The 14,675-nt window shown below is 50.3% G+C and overlaps 2 protein-coding genes across 2 annotated transcripts; one reads left to right on the top strand and one right to left on the bottom strand.

Annotated features, from left to right (window-relative positions):
• Positions 1–1,077: 1,077 nt before the first annotated feature.
• LOC100901417 (uncharacterized) lies at positions 1,078–2,629 on the bottom strand. Its single transcript, XM_003747032.1, has 3 exons — positions 2,503–2,629; positions 1,325–1,509; positions 1,078–1,185 (listed from the first exon to the last, which is right to left on the bottom strand). Exons 1-3 carry the CDS (start codon positions 2,537–2,539, stop codon positions 1,078–1,080), a joined length of 330 nt encoding a protein of 109 aa, XP_003747080.1. The 5' UTR covers positions 2,540–2,629.
• Positions 2,630–3,418: 789 nt separating this feature from the next.
• On the top strand, positions 3,419–14,394 carry HisT (Histamine transporter). Its single transcript, XM_003747031.2, has 17 exons — positions 3,419–3,462; positions 4,101–4,238; positions 4,679–5,013; positions 5,281–5,587; positions 5,731–5,927; positions 6,047–6,260; positions 6,410–6,628; positions 6,742–6,821; positions 8,565–8,712; positions 9,103–9,149; positions 11,541–11,873; positions 12,179–12,343; positions 12,467–12,608; positions 12,995–13,188; positions 13,313–13,526; positions 13,681–13,899; positions 14,019–14,394. The coding sequence occupies exons 2-17, from the start codon at positions 4,220–4,222 to the stop codon at positions 14,105–14,107; spliced, it is 2,922 nt and encodes a 973-aa protein (XP_003747079.2). The 5' UTR covers positions 3,419–3,462; positions 4,101–4,219; the 3' UTR covers positions 14,108–14,394.
• Positions 14,395–14,675: the final 281 nt, after the last annotated feature.

Raw genomic sequence — 14,675 nt, 5'->3', positions numbered from 1 at the left:
ACCTCCGCATGGCTGTCGACTTTGATCCCAGCTAAGACTGTCCTTCGCACCCACCAGAGAGACGAAATCGGAACCGGGAGGGAACTTTGAGAGTTGCGGGGCAGAATCGGATTGCCCGCGCACATCGGTGCCGCTCCACCCCGGTTCATTTGAAGATAGGGTTGATTCATTTCTCGACACGACTCCAGGCGGAGCCGAGACAATTATTCGCTGCTAGTGGCAACCTATGCGATTATGAGCGTCTGAAGAATGTCGGTTCCGATGACCGATTCTCCCGTTCTTCCTGTGCCCAGGTCTGAACTTCCGACTGATTTCACAGCCTCGACTTGCTGGGCTTAGTACCTTCGGAGGAGGAGCAATCTCTGTTCTCATTTAGATCGGAATGTTCTGAGCGGCCCCTCAAGACTAAGCCGTCTCCGGCATCATAGTGTATTATCGCTGCCATGAACGTTCGTGGCGGAGAAAATCATCGGCGTGGTACAGATGGGTATTCTCCATTTCGTTGACGCTGACGAAGGAATCCGGAAAAATCATCCTGATGTTCGCAATCCTCGCCTCGAATTCGAGCGATGTCTGTGAATCTCGAGGATATAGTATACAATGTACATATTCTTTTTTCATTTTTCCCCGCGTCGTCGCTAGTCTCGGTCCACAGTACATCATATTGGCTACCAGCCGATTTCTCGGCTCAAATAATGACAGACAGTTGTTCATGGCGAGTTCTTCCGGCTTGGAAAAGAAAGCCGGACGATAGTGAGAATTACATTTGTCCGCATCCATACCTCGGGCATACCGAAGTAGCACCCATCTAATGCTCGTCCGGGGAAAGCCCTCAATCACAGCGCAATCACAACGAGCTTCTAACTCAGAAAGCATTCGAGAAACTATATCCATTCTGATTTATTGGAGTACATTCCTAGATATAGGTGTAAATATGCTCATATCACAATCATGGTCATGGCGTGCTCAAAATATATCGCGAACAGACAATCAACAGTGTGCTCCGAAACTTCTGTCTCACTAAGAGGAAGCGAGACTCCGATCCGACACTTAGGAGAGCTCAGACAAGTTCTTTGGTCAAGGCATAACCATCAAATAACGGAAGATGGTCCTACTAAGCAGGGTGGCTTGTTCGATCAAGAGATCTACCAGCTCGTCGTCGTCGACTACGGGATCCATGGGTTCCTGGAAGGACAGCCGTGCATGGGATGACTCTCTCTTGCTTGGAATCCTCGTCGGAGGATGTGCCCGAGTCCGTGACTTATCGAGAAAATATGGGGCACCCACAGCGGCCAAGTCCTCGCAAAAATTATAGCATACAAACCGGAAAAATGTAGTCATCGTCGTTTTCTTTATCGAAATCAAGCAAAGGGGAGGGCGTTCCGGATGGAGAGAACGTTTTTTCGCTAGCAGCCTCTTCCTTCTCGGGATCTTGAACTCCATCCTCGCTGTCGCTCGCTAAAGCTTGACATTGCTTAGCCTGCTCAGCAGAATCCGCGGGATCGGTAACTGCAATGATTTAATAGAGCAATGAATTCTCTTACACCCGATGCGATGATCTAGCCACACAGGTCTTCGAGGGAGAATATGGAGAATTTCGGGAGACCGAGGCCCAATCTCTTAATTTTTCTTTTTTTTTCACGCCCGGCGCTCGAGCGATCAGCTCTGATTCTCCAGATGGGACCACAGGTTTCCGCTGAATGACCCGTTATTTCAAGCGCGAGTCTTCAGTGAAGTCTTCAGTTCACGCTCCGTTCATTGACTTGAGAAAGCGGCCGGACGAAATACTTGATACCCTTAAACGGCTCCCGTCGTCTTAGAGGGCTCGATGCGCGGAGATTAATTTCCTAATCGCCTGTCTTCTCCTTCAGAATGGCAAGACTTTTCTCTTCTCTTAAAGTGTTAGCCCGTCTCCGAGGTTCCCGACGCCATTCCCCCATTGAGCGGCATTCTCCCACGCCGATCTTAAGTTTTTCTCGATCAGCCATCGTCGGCCAGATCCATATGGAAAGAACGAAGAATACGCCGAGGGGGTTCCACCTGCATTGAAAGCTCCCTATCTTGACTTCAGACCGACCAGGTCGGCACCAGAATTATCGTTTACTTATCATAGACACGGTATCGTATCAGCTTCGACAGCTTGAGCAGCGTTCGCAGCACACAGACATGAATAGTTCGCTCGGAGGGTTTCTCGGAGGTGGAATCTATCCTAGTGGCCATTATGGTGGCAGGGGAAGACAAATCGGAAAAAGTGCTCATCGGGTCAAGGGCTCCCGGAACTTTCGCTACTTCCGCATGCGCATTTCCTCCGCGGAGTGCATTCTCCTGATTCTAGTGAACGCGTCCTTGCATATCCGAGGCAAGTAGTATCGAATCGAGCCAGATGTGTACAACGGTCGACTGGGGATAGCGAACGCATTGCTCTACTTTTCCAAAAGCATCGGAGGCAGCCCTCGACACACCCGGGACAAAAAACGACTGGGAAAACAGGTCGGTACTCACGGTTTGTTTCTGAATCATTAGCCATCCTCCCTGACATACGCTCACCGAATGCAACTTCTTCCTCAGGGAGCCTTGAGGAATCCAAGTCGTGCCAGCCACATCGAAACTTCGACTTCGACTCCGACTGGCAGAGCGGCTCACGGCTCCGCTGAAGACCGGAACGCGCCTCTGCTTGACCCAGTAACTGACAGACCGGCAATGGGAAAGGACCGAACGTTGCGACTGGGTCTAGATACCAGCTTACGAAGATTTGCCCATCGGACGTGATGGTTGGGGCAAAGGCGCCGTCTTCACCGCGAGAGAAAACGCAACTGATCCTCACTGATCCGCTTGATCTGCGTGAATGAGCATTCGCAGTCGGTAGGGAAACAAACCATGTATGAGAGCGACTCCGGCTATGACTCGGGACCGTAGTCGAGGCTCGTTCAAAACTCCCAGCAATGCCGATTTCTAGGCATTGTTCCGGCTGAGGATCGGAACACTAGAGTGGAGCACTCCTATCCAAGGATGGATGCCGGCAGCTGGCGACTGCCGGTTCGGAATGAATTTCACGGATCATGCGATCGGCTATCGGCTTGCGGCGCGCTCGCTCGACCACTCAATCCGTTTGACATCCAGATGAGCTCAACTCAGAGCATTCCGATATGGGATCCGCTTTACGGAATGTTACCTAGCAGAGAATCCCACTCACACCGAGTTACACTCGTTTACAATGTGTTGAGCTTGACCGTCGACCGGGAATTCAAAATGTAGATGAGCCGTCAGAGGGCGCTCTGATGCGCCTCGCGGCCCAGAGGCACAATCAGACAGGCGAGCAAACAAGCGAGCGAGCCACTCCGAGGACCCGCCGCGAGAGCAGGCAGCCAAGCACGCCGCAGCAGTAACAGCTGACCGATCGGCTCCGCCTGCACTAGGTGTTCATGTACAGCTTCTCTGACAGACGCGGCGCTCTTCTTTTTCGTAAGTACGCACGCATTTGCCGCGACCGCTCGGCGCGGTGGAATTTCCGGGCCCCCAGAGGGTGCCGGTGGTTCGCTCAATTCACATACGGGCGCGATGCGGATTGGAACAACACACGTCAGTGAGAACGAAATTCCTGCATCGCACAATAGATACGTACACCGTCAGTAGCGGTTCTCTTCATCCGTATGCTGGACTCAATCTTCAGACCCTCGTCGTGTGCCGCTCTTCTGCTTTGACAGTCCTGTGACCGTGGAATGAGGAATCGGTTTCCATGAATCGAGCGTGCTCACAGAATCTGACATACTTCGAGTCAGGTTGTCCAGTGATTCGCGCGCGCGGACAGACTCCTTGCCTCCACGGACATCCCGTGAGTTTTGAAGCGCGTTATTGTGCCCGGGACGACTGCCGTCGAAAACTGATAGGTTCCTCAGCTGAATAAGTCACGTGTCGAGAAACGTTCTTCATCCCTCGCGGCACGGATACAGAGAGTGTAGCATTCCTAAAGGGTTCCATTGAAGTACTAAACTACCGCGACAGTGGCTGGAAGTCGTGAAAGTTGACACCGCTTGGATGATACTCTTTCTTTAGCGGACTGTCTTGATTCATTTCATCCATGAGCTTCCCATTCTCCCTAGAAAGCGCTCTCGCGTCTGTTCGTCGCATCTGGATAATCTGCGGCGCGAATCGCTGCAGTTGTCAGCGCGGAAATTTTCGTCGTCGGTTACTCGGAGCCGATATCCAATAGGTGCTTCTGATGGAGGGAGCTGCGACAGGTAAGCGTTCGAGCAGAGATTCCATAAATCGAGATATCTACATATCTAATTTCGTCCCGTGGAAACTCAAACCACGGTCAAGACGTGCTCTCTAAGGATCAGGTTCCATTAGCGCTCCGATGGTCGAAGACGCCGGTCGGCTGCGTTCGAATTCCAGCGTTGACTCTTCTTGCGAGTCCTCCTTACGACGCGACGTTCGATTTATGTAAACGACCCGCTACCGACATACGATTCCGATATACGAGCGTCTGAGCGCAGCATGGACCTTGAGATTTCTCGCTGCTCGGTAATCCATTCTAGAGATCATGACGTTTCCTCGGAGGATTCTAGTCGATTGCTTGGGGAATCCAGTATAAATCCCTAATGAGGATTTAGTATTTGACGGAGAGATCGGAATCTCCATCGATCATTTGAGAACAACTCGAATATTTGCATTGCAGGTGCCAAATCGACCCTTGTCGAAGGTGGCCCGCAGCCGAATGGACCTGTCGAGGGCATCACCAGAGTTTACCCATATCGTTACGCAATCCTATTCTTGTTTTGTATGTACTCATTGGCAAACGCTTTCGGTTGGGTAGAATACTCGATCATTCACGACATTGTCAAAGATCATTACAACATAGAAAACGACGAGACCGTGAACTGGACGGCACTCCTATACTCGGTCTCCTATATTCCGCTGATTTTTCCGGCAACATGGCTTATGGAGAAGAAAGGTCTCCGCTTCGTCATCATTCTCGGCGCATTCGGCACAGCGCTAGGCTCGTGGATAAAGGTAAACACAGAGGCAGAGCGGGTGGCTCCGGTATGAGAGGCATAATTGCCAACGAGCGCTCGTGTTTTGGGAATTTTCTGAATCTTCCGACGCCATCCCTTAATAGGGCCGAAGATCGCCGAAAATTCGTTCGGGGACTAGGATTACATGTTTCGAACCTTTTTTCCGTTATCGGGTGCATCATGACGACTGAGTCAAGGGTTTCGCTCGTATCCAGAGCGAGAGATCGATCGTATCGACGAGTTATTCATTATCCTTAAATTCCAGGTTTTCAGCTGTGAGCCACACCAATTTTGGATCACTATGACGGGACAAGCGATTGTTGCTTGCTCGCAAATTTTCATCCTGTCGATACCTCCGCGATTGGCTGCTGTATGGTTCAGTTCCGAAGAAGTTTCGAGAGCTTGCGCCATCGGTGTTTTCGGCAACCAGGTGGGCATAGCGCTCGGTTTTGTTCTTCCGACCATTATTGTGCCTTCGTCAGATCAGCCACACGAAGTGGCTGCCGGCCTCCGAACTCTGTTCATCGGTGTGGCCGTTGCAACCACGCTCATTTTCTTCGCTATAATCTTCGGTGAGTGCATTGCACGGCGGTATCCCCTATCGTGAATTCTATTACTTTAGCTGTGCATTTATACCCCATAACCGTTTTCTGCCCGCTCGACCCGATGAGGGAGCGAGCCCGTCACTACCAATGATCGATTCCGTCCCCTTCAGCTTTCAAGGAGAAGCCCGATATACCGCCAAATAGAGCTCAAATCACGAGCGAGATCGACTCGGATTATCTGCGGACGATGAGGCACCTGTTCTCCAACATGCCTTATGTCCTGCTTTTAATCTCTTACGGTGTCAACGTCGGGGTCTTCTATGCGATCTCGACCTTGTTGAATCAGGTTGTTACCAAGTACCTAAAGGTAAGATTCGACGTCTCACAGACCTACGAGTGAACCCGCCCGCCAATTTCAATGAGGAGAACATCTTTGGAATGAGTTTCTTGAACTCCTGATACTGACATCGCTCGCGTTTCCTCCAGGGTCAAGATAAAGCGATAGGTTTCATGGGACTCTCAATGGTTGTTGCCGGAATGTTCGGTTCCGTCATCTGCGGCGTGATCTTGGACAGAACCAAAAAATTCAAAGAGGTCACTCTAGCCCTTTACCTGCTCACCGCTCTGCTGATGTTTGCCTACACGTTCGTCTTGAGTGCGAGATCGCTCCCGATCATCTTCGTGACGATTGCGTCGCTGGGTGAGTCAGATACGCGAGAATTCGCGGAAACGTAGACCCATGGGATGCTTACTGGAGCTCCGCCGTTATAAATGTCTTGATAGTGGAAAGAGCGCCCAGGCGTGGATGCGGTATCTCGTTTATGATTCAAAATACCTTCTCATTTTCAGGTTTCTTCATGACGGGATACATTCCGATCGGTTTCGAACTATCGTCTGAACTCACCTATCCCGAACCGGAGTCCACCTCGTCTGGACTCTTGAATGCTTCCGCTCAGATTTTCGGGATTCTCTTCACTCTCGGAGCAACGAGAATCGAATCATCTCTCGGGGATATAACTGCCAACGTTGCCTTGAGTTTATGTCTGATCGTCGGAGTTGTCATGACAGGTCAGGCTTCTACCTAGTTCGAACAGCGCCTGTGATTGCGATGTAACGGTCTAGAGACTACGAGGATGGCTATGTAAGTCGACTATTGAACGCTAAGAGCTGTTGTGTTCTAGGTTTCATCAGGTCGGATCTGAGGAGACAAAAAGCTTTCGAGGGCAACGTGGTCAAAGTGTACAGCATCGAAGCGGAGAACGCATAAGCGATCACTTCCGCTGAATCGTCCAGGGCTCTACTTTCGAAGTGGATCGTGGAAGGTAATCCAGAAGTCAGGCGGAGCCAAGCTCTTCTGGAGACACCGCGTAATTGGAGGATCGCTGGTATATCGACTTCTGCTGTGACGTTCCATCGAATATGACAAGAATATTGGATGGAATGTGACATGGGATAGAATTGATGCGCTCAATCCGGTTAGCCTCGCGAGCGATTTTTTTGTGGAGTGGATCCTCACCGTGTGTGATACTCGGGCGCAGTCCTCTGCTGCGGAGCCAGAACATTGACAAAACTATTCAGTCTTTCAAGGTCCCGTCAGAATTCGCGCGTGGCGGGCTCCTACGGGGACTCCCCTCAAACTCTGGATCGAGGCATGGGAAATTCTATCAGATCCTCTGTTGCCATGATTATTGTAGATTCGCTTTTACATCAATATACATATATTTAATAGAAATATATATTATATTTATATATATTCATCTTCTCCGGTGCCAATCAATGTCGAAATGCTGATGTTTCTTTCACTGGGAGTCATTTTTTATGCGGAGCACAACTGCGGAGAATAGATCGAATCAACGGTCAATAGTCCTATTCGAGCTCTTCCAAGTTCTCCAGGAATCCATTAAATTAGCTCCAAAGGACTCTGAGAAGCGAGTAATCTCTGTCTGCTAGGGCACCGACTCATGTTTGCCGGTGTCGAAATACGATTCTTCCGTAGGAATGCAGCTCGTTAGGGCGGCTTGAACTTCAATCATCTTGGCTAGACGAAATACGAATGGAATGATCTTTTCTTGCTAGATATTTCGAATTGTTGTTCACTCACTGATATATTCTCGGAGTTCGAGCGTAAATAAACGAGTTTGATGGAATTTCCAACTTTACCTCGATCCGAACCGATATTTACCCGATGCATACAGTTTAAATCGATGTGCCAGTGCATGGGAACATAGATGAGGGCTCCGATCCGGTACTCGATGAGGACCATCGATGATGAAGCAATTTGTCGTGCGGGTGATGAGGAGGGATCTTGAGCTGCCGATGATACAATTGTGAACACATCCCACCTAATTCGACTATCGGGTCCCAGGCCGTATCTATATCTTCAGATTTTCGAAGACTTAGGTCCTCGTCGAGAGCAGAGTCGAGCCGCGACCCGGGTCCCGGAGGAATTATCGGAGTCCATCACCGCCGAGCGAGGAGAGCACAAGCAAGAGCAAATTTAAATGACAAGGCAAACTCCAAGCTCGTCGAGTCCCGCGATTGTATATTTTGCCGCATCGCCTATTACGGGGCACTGGGCCTATCTCGTCGCAAGTCCGGTGCAATCCGGCGGAGAGCGGAAACTCCTCCCGAGTGAAGATTCTCGCGGAGCGCCCTCAGCGAGAGCTTGATTTCGATATGATGATTTGGAGCCTGGGTACTCCCGATTTCCTCTTCGTCACCAACATGAGAATTACATCACAGCCGGCTCGACGTTTCCCGGAGAGGAGTTGTAAAATGCAGATACTCTACTCCTCCCCAAGAGGACAAGGGATTGCATTAACGGACGAGTCTCGACATAGCCAGTCACTTCAATCAGTTCCAAGAATGCGATACACCTCATGCACAATGTTACCCTCATGGACAGTTTCGATCATTCGACCACTCAACGCCATGACCGTTTGCACAGCTTGTCGGCATGGAGTAAAAAGGTTCGATCAAACAAGGACCAAATCTGCTCTTTCAGCGTTGTCGGGAGAAAATTGGTCGCTTCTCTAGTCTCAAGATCTGCATGAAACTATTGTTAGACACGCAATTGACGATTAAAATTCGCGACGCTTCCACGGTGTATCGCATGCGGATTCCGGTGGGCAGTCTATATCTCGGTTATCCCCGTTTGTAGCAGAACGAGCACAGGTGCTTACACGCCTACCGTCGCATTACCGCTCCGATGGTATTCGCCTTTTTCGCGAGAATCTCGAATGCTCGAGCTTGACGCTCTCGAGTATTGGATGGTTCTTTTTTCGAGACGGTAGAGACCTCGGGAGTCCATAAGGACTTCGATGTATGAGCGCTTCCAGACTACGATCGAACGTTCAAGCTGGAGCGATAGCGAGATTGACTCAATCAAGTGACTCTCTCGCCACCAATCGGGTATCATCACAAACTACTTCCTACGCTCGATGTCCCAAGAGCGGCTAATCCCTCCAACAAACGTTTCGAAAACCTACCCTGGATTTAGAGCCGACTCCGGGACCACGTAAATTATATTCTGGCGGCTTGAGTGCATGAAGTGAAAAGTTCGATCGGAGAATTTGGAAAAGTCATTAAGGTACGTCGGATATCACGATTGGTCGCCTAACAGAGCCTACAGACAGGGCTCTCGGTGCTGAATCTGCACCCATTCAGCAATAGTCGCTCGAGCATCCCGTAGCGTTAATTCCCCCACAACTCTTTCTGTCATTCCGAATTCTCGAAGAATCAGGGAGAGGAGCCATGAGCTCTCGAAAGTCCGATGAGCTCCCGCCAGCCCAGCATGATCCGTACCCTTCGCGGATTCGGCACCGAGGCCTCGGGAACACTGAAAAGACATTCCCGAGTAGGATACTGAGGTTTTTTTTTCTGATGGAGCTCGAGGGCTCAGCTTCGAAACCTCGCTCATTGATTTTTCGGAGGAAATTCATTGCTGCAAATGAATTGAAAGTACCTGTCATGGGACAGGTACCTTCTCTTCGATCAGGAATGTGTCCCATCTATGACCAGTCATATAGCGCCCCATAGACTGGCGGGGGGTGTCCTATCACAACGAAGACATACGAAGACACTCCATGGACGAGACAGAGCTGGTGAAGCCCCATCTGGTCCGATGGAGACGAGTACAGGAGCAGCCTCCTCTGCTTTCCCGCGGATGAGGCGGCCCTTAGGTAACGTGGCTGGGAGAGGTCACGACAGACCTTACGCACTTGAGCCGCAAAAGCTGTTGGACAACTTTGCAGGCTCGGCGGTCCGGCGAGCCGCTGTCAAAGGTTCTCGCGCGCGCTCTCTCGATCGCGCGTTCGAGAGCTCTTTGCTCGCGCAACTCTCTGTCTTCCTCCGGGAAATACTGGGAAGCGGAACTCTGTAATTATTCACGCGCGTAGCGCTATACCCTCTTCGCGGCAGCATCGGCTGGTCGCCGGTTTTTTCCCTGTGACAGTGTTCGACGATACTCTGATTCCCACAGTCAGTGAGGGAAGAATACATCCACGTGCCAGAGAGTGAAATCGAGTCAGCCGAAGTCAAGGTGAGAATCCTGCTTCAGGATGCGGATTTTCATAATTCATAGTTCATAGGAGACATGGCTTTGCCAATCTGCTCGGGGTTTCGCGAAGACGTCGGCAGCTATTCAAATCGCGTGAGCATTCCTCCTCTTTTTTTCAAAGTGACTGAGGGACGCCAGCTGTCAGCAGCAATCGGCACACGGCAACAGCGTTATGGTCTGATTGAGTGATACTTGGTACAGATAATTATGGCAATGCGCTTCTCGTCGAGCTCCGATGATCCATGTGTTTGATAAAAAAAATTGAGCGTTCGACTCGTGCTCACAGATAGCTCGGGAGCCAAGCAGTCTCCACGTTTGTTTCTAGCGAAACGTCCTTGAGTGCCTCAATGTTTCCGAGCTGAGGGACGCCTGGGCCCGCTATACAGAAGCCTACAGCCATACTGTTTACCATCGCTTCACGATGTTTTTCCGCTCGACCGACTGGAAAGATCTGGGACTATGCGCGATCACGTGAACTCGCCTAAAGGAGAAAACGTTTTGTGTGAGGTAGCGAAGATAGCTCTCGGGGTCGACGCTCGAACGAATCGCGGAATTCGACGTAGATGAATATGATTCCGGCGTCGAGCGTACATATCGCACTTTTGCATGCGAAGCTGAAGAGGCTCAATCGGCGATTGACCCGCTCCAATGAATGGCCAACACTGCGATCGACGTTCTCTCGATCAGCTCGATAAGGAGGGAATTTTGAAGACCTTAATTCTTACGGCGCAAGGCGAAACGACCTGAACGCCCACATGATCGTAGAAACGAATCGGAAACAAAGCTTGCCTTCGAGAGCGAAAAGACCGCGGAAGACCTCATTGACCAGCTCACTTACGCTCGAATGCGGAAGAGTGGTAGTAATGTTAGTCCAAGAAAATGCATCCGGGGATCAGCTGAGACTGGAATAGAACGTTGGATATTTCAAGCTGTTTTACAACTACTGTCCGTTGACAAAACCGCGGTCTATTGGCGTTGCTATCAAGCCGTTTTTCGAAGACGATAAGGAGTCCCATAACGACCGTATTCGAGGATGGAGTTCCCATCGCCACATCGCACATTCCATTTCGAAAACGGCTTGGCAGACGTCTCCGGATGATTGGGATCAGCTGTTCGATGCTAGTAAAATGCGAGGAAAATCCTGCGTGTTCGAATCTTTTTCAATAGAGCGGTCCAGTGAGATTTTTTTCAAGCATGAGCTGCAAATGCAAATACCGTGTAAGTTCAGAGTACTGAAGTATGGGAGAATCGACAGGCTGCTCCCGAAACGTTCCTCCCTGTGATACCGATGCGGAGTTTCTACTGGATTCGCTGGATTGCCGAATCGAATTCTTCCTTCGAGATCCTCCCGATTGGGATCTTCGATTTCCATTCGCCCCGTCGATCACCTAGAAAACCGAATTTCGTCTTTTCCACTTCCAGGCCATGGAGCCTCCATCGAAGATCGAGAGACGGGAAGACGATGAAGCGACGTCGTCCGGCATAGAAGTTTATCGTTATCGTTTCGTTGTCTTGTTCCTATTCTGTTGCTTCTCAATGTCGAATGCCTTTCAATGGGTCGAGCTCTCGATAATCCAGTCGATTGTGATGAAGTACTATAATGTCAATGAGACGGCGGTCAACTGGACAGCGACTGTATACTGCGCAACATACATCCCTCTGATATTCCCTGCGAGCTGGTTGATGGGTAAGAAAGGTTTGCGCTTCGTGATCCTCATCGGAGCCTTCGGAACCACCCTCGGAGCCTGGATCAAGGTACATATGAGGACTTCTCGATACGATCCCCTCGATCGAATTAGGCAGACATCGAAACCACAGCTCCCCGTCCACGGTCAAGAGGATCTCCATAGAAACACCTTTGATCTCTTAACGAGCCTTCACGGAACCTGAGCGAGCTCCTGGTCGCGAATACGCCCAAATCGAGCAGAACCGAGGCGGTCTGTTCTTCACGATGTTCGTAATTCGTTTCTGCGAGCCTGAGTCTTGAATGCTCGATCGATTCCGGCGATTCGCTTTGAAGACGCGCAAATCTCTTACCCTTGTCTTCTTGCATGCCGTAGGTGTTCGGCGTCGCTCCGGACAGATTCTGGCTCCTCATGGTGGGCCAAACCGTGGTAGCGAGTTCCCAGATTTTCGTGCTATCGATCCCACCACGGCTCGCAGCAGTTTGGTTCAGCCCGGATGAGATCTCACGCGCCTGTGCTGTGGGAGTTTTCGGCAACCAGGTACGAACATCTATTTGACTCTGAAAAAGGTCGCGTCGACTCTCGACTCTTCCCTCATGATATGGTCCAAACCGATCGAAAGATCCGAAAGGACGAGAATTAATTCCTGGCTTCTCCGAACAGGTGGGGATTGCTCTGGGCTTCCAGATTCCAACGTTGTTAGTCCCGAACGTCGCAGACCTCCATTTAGTGGAACAGGGCTTGAAAACCTTATCCTACGGAGTCGCTGCCGTCTCTACAATCGTTTTCGTGGCTGTTCTGATAGGTGAGCCCCCGCGAAGGTAAACTTAGGCGCAGACTTAGCCCCCGCGTCCAATCGTCGCCAGTTGGAGCATCTCGTTCTGAGTCTAGAAAAGCCCTCACGATCGCGACAAATTGATTTTCTCTGACTTATCGGGAACCCAAAATAAGACATTCAGTCTGTATGGATATTCCAACGACTCCTGACCCTCTACTGGGCCGCGAGCTGACGTTGCGCGATCTCCCGGGTCATTCGTCGCGAACACCCCGCGCTTCAATATCCGCAAGGATATTGAGACGGTTATTCCGTAACACATAATATAGCTAGCGATTTCAACGTCATCCCTCGCATGATGGAGACCGCGGACCTCGAATTATGAGCACAGTCTCCCAAGATCCCTCCGCTTGCAGGTTTCCGCGAAAAACCACCATGCCCTCCGAACTTGGGTCAGCTGGAAGAGAAGGAGCCTGATTATGGTCAAACAATGAAGAATTTGGTCAAGAACCGGTCTTACATTCTCCATCTGATCGCTTACGGAATCAATACCGGAACTTTTTACGCCATCTCCATCCTGCTGGATCAAATCCTCTCGAGATATTTCAAGGTAGCGGAGAACTCCGCTTCTGACGATTTTTTCCCCCTCTGACTATGAGATTCCTCTCATCCCTAAGCCTAAGGGTCTATTATCCATCTCCCAGAGCTCTCACAGTTGATTCGGTCCTTTCCAGGGACAGAACTCGACCATTGGTTTCATGGGATTCGCTCTGGTAATCACTGGCATGATAGGCTCCGTCGTCTGCGGTGTCCTACTTGACAAAACGAAAAAATTCAAGGAAATAACTTTGATGGTTTACCTGCTGTCCACCTTAGGCATGTTTGCCTACACATTCGTTCTGAGCGCTGGTAGCATCTGGCCGACGTTCGCCGTGATTTCTGCGTTGGGTACGTTCTAGCAACTGCTCTCAAAAACCCGGGTCTTGTCTTCGGACACATGGATTTTCAAGTTCAAGGGCGGATGAATGCCGTCATCCGATGTGTGCGCACCGTGCGCCATGAAAGTGTATTCTTCCTTCGAAACTGACTTTCAACGCTCCAGGTTTCTTCATGACCGGCTATCTACCGATCGGTTTCGAGTTCGCTTCTGAATTGACTTACCCTGAGCCAGAGGGCACGACCTCAGGACTGCTGAATGCATCCGCTCAAGTATTCGGCATTCTGTTCATGTCAGTCGCGTCCATGTTGGACACTCGCTTCGGTGACGTCGTTTCGAATTTGACCCTGGGAAGTTTCATGATAATTGGAACAATACTCACAGGTGAGAACACGGCCAGGGCCGGATGGAATGATTTTCATCTCCCGCTATTGGTCCAGGATTATCCGGGAGAAACTCCGGGAACATAAAGAGATGCTTAAACCCACATGCTCTTTTTCCAGTCCTGTGCAAAGCGGATCTTCGGAGACAGCGCGCATTCGGAGCTCTCCTGAATCCTATCACTCCGTCGAGCGTCGTGACAGTCTCTTAGCTGTTAAACGCTGTAATATTTTTAACCATGAAGTTCGATCCTCATTGAGATTACGCGTAAGGCGGTGTATAGACTCACATTTATAAATGTCCAACGAGCACTGAACACCCGGGGAGAACCTCATCACCTAACAAGCCCACTAAGAGCTGATTCTATGGAAAAGACGGAGGCCCGAGCTATTTTAGGATGAAAGTACCGTATTCGGAGAAATGTCTCGCCCGAGTCTCCGCGAAGATTGTAAATATTGAACCCCTGGAGGTCCGGGATCGTGACTTCGTATATAGATGCTCGCGGGGATGTTCTCTCTGGACCCAAAGGAACAAATGCAATTTCGCAATCATAGCTTTTAAAAGTTTCCCCGCTTGTTTTTCGGCGGATTTTTAGCGTCACAACCCCGCCCCTCCACCAAACTGGTTGAAAGTAATAAATCGCAGATTTTAAAGTATGCCTAGGAATAATTTCCGGTGCCTGTCTCGTCCCCTTGCCCATTCAGCTCTTTCGTGGAACCCTCACACTGATCGTGGAGTTGAAAAACCTGGACGCCGACATTTGAGTCGATATCTAGGGT

Source organism: Galendromus occidentalis, unplaced genomic scaffold (genome assembly GCF_000255335.2).
Source record: "Galendromus occidentalis unplaced genomic scaffold, Mocc_1.1 scf7180000077511, whole genome shotgun sequence".
NCBI lineage: Eukaryota > Metazoa > Arthropoda > Arachnida > Mesostigmata > Phytoseiidae > Galendromus > Galendromus occidentalis.
This window is presented reverse-complemented; position numbering and strand designations above follow the sequence as displayed.

Excerpts from the sequence above, each read along its gene's own strand:
- LOC100901417 (XM_003747032.1), bottom strand. The coding sequence starts at position 2,539 with ATGTCAGGGAGGATGGCTAATGATTCAGAAACAAACC. Across the intron at positions 1,510-2,502 it reads TAATGATTCAGAAACAAACC|TTACCGATCCCGCGGATTCT; the intron begins GTGAGTACCGAC and ends AAATCATTGCAG. Across the intron at positions 1,186-1,324 it reads ACGATGACTACATTTTTCCG|GAACCCATGGATCCCGTAGT; the intron begins GTTTGTATGCTA and ends CTGTCCTTCCAG.
- HisT (XM_003747031.2), top strand. Across the intron at positions 5,928-6,046 it reads TTGTTACCAAGTACCTAAAG|GGTCAAGATAAAGCGATAGG; the intron begins GTAAGATTCGAC and ends CGTTTCCTCCAG. Across the intron at positions 9,150-11,540 it reads AATTTGGAAAAGTCATTAAG|GCCATGGAGCCTCCATCGAA; the intron begins GTACGTCGGATA and ends TTCCACTTCCAG.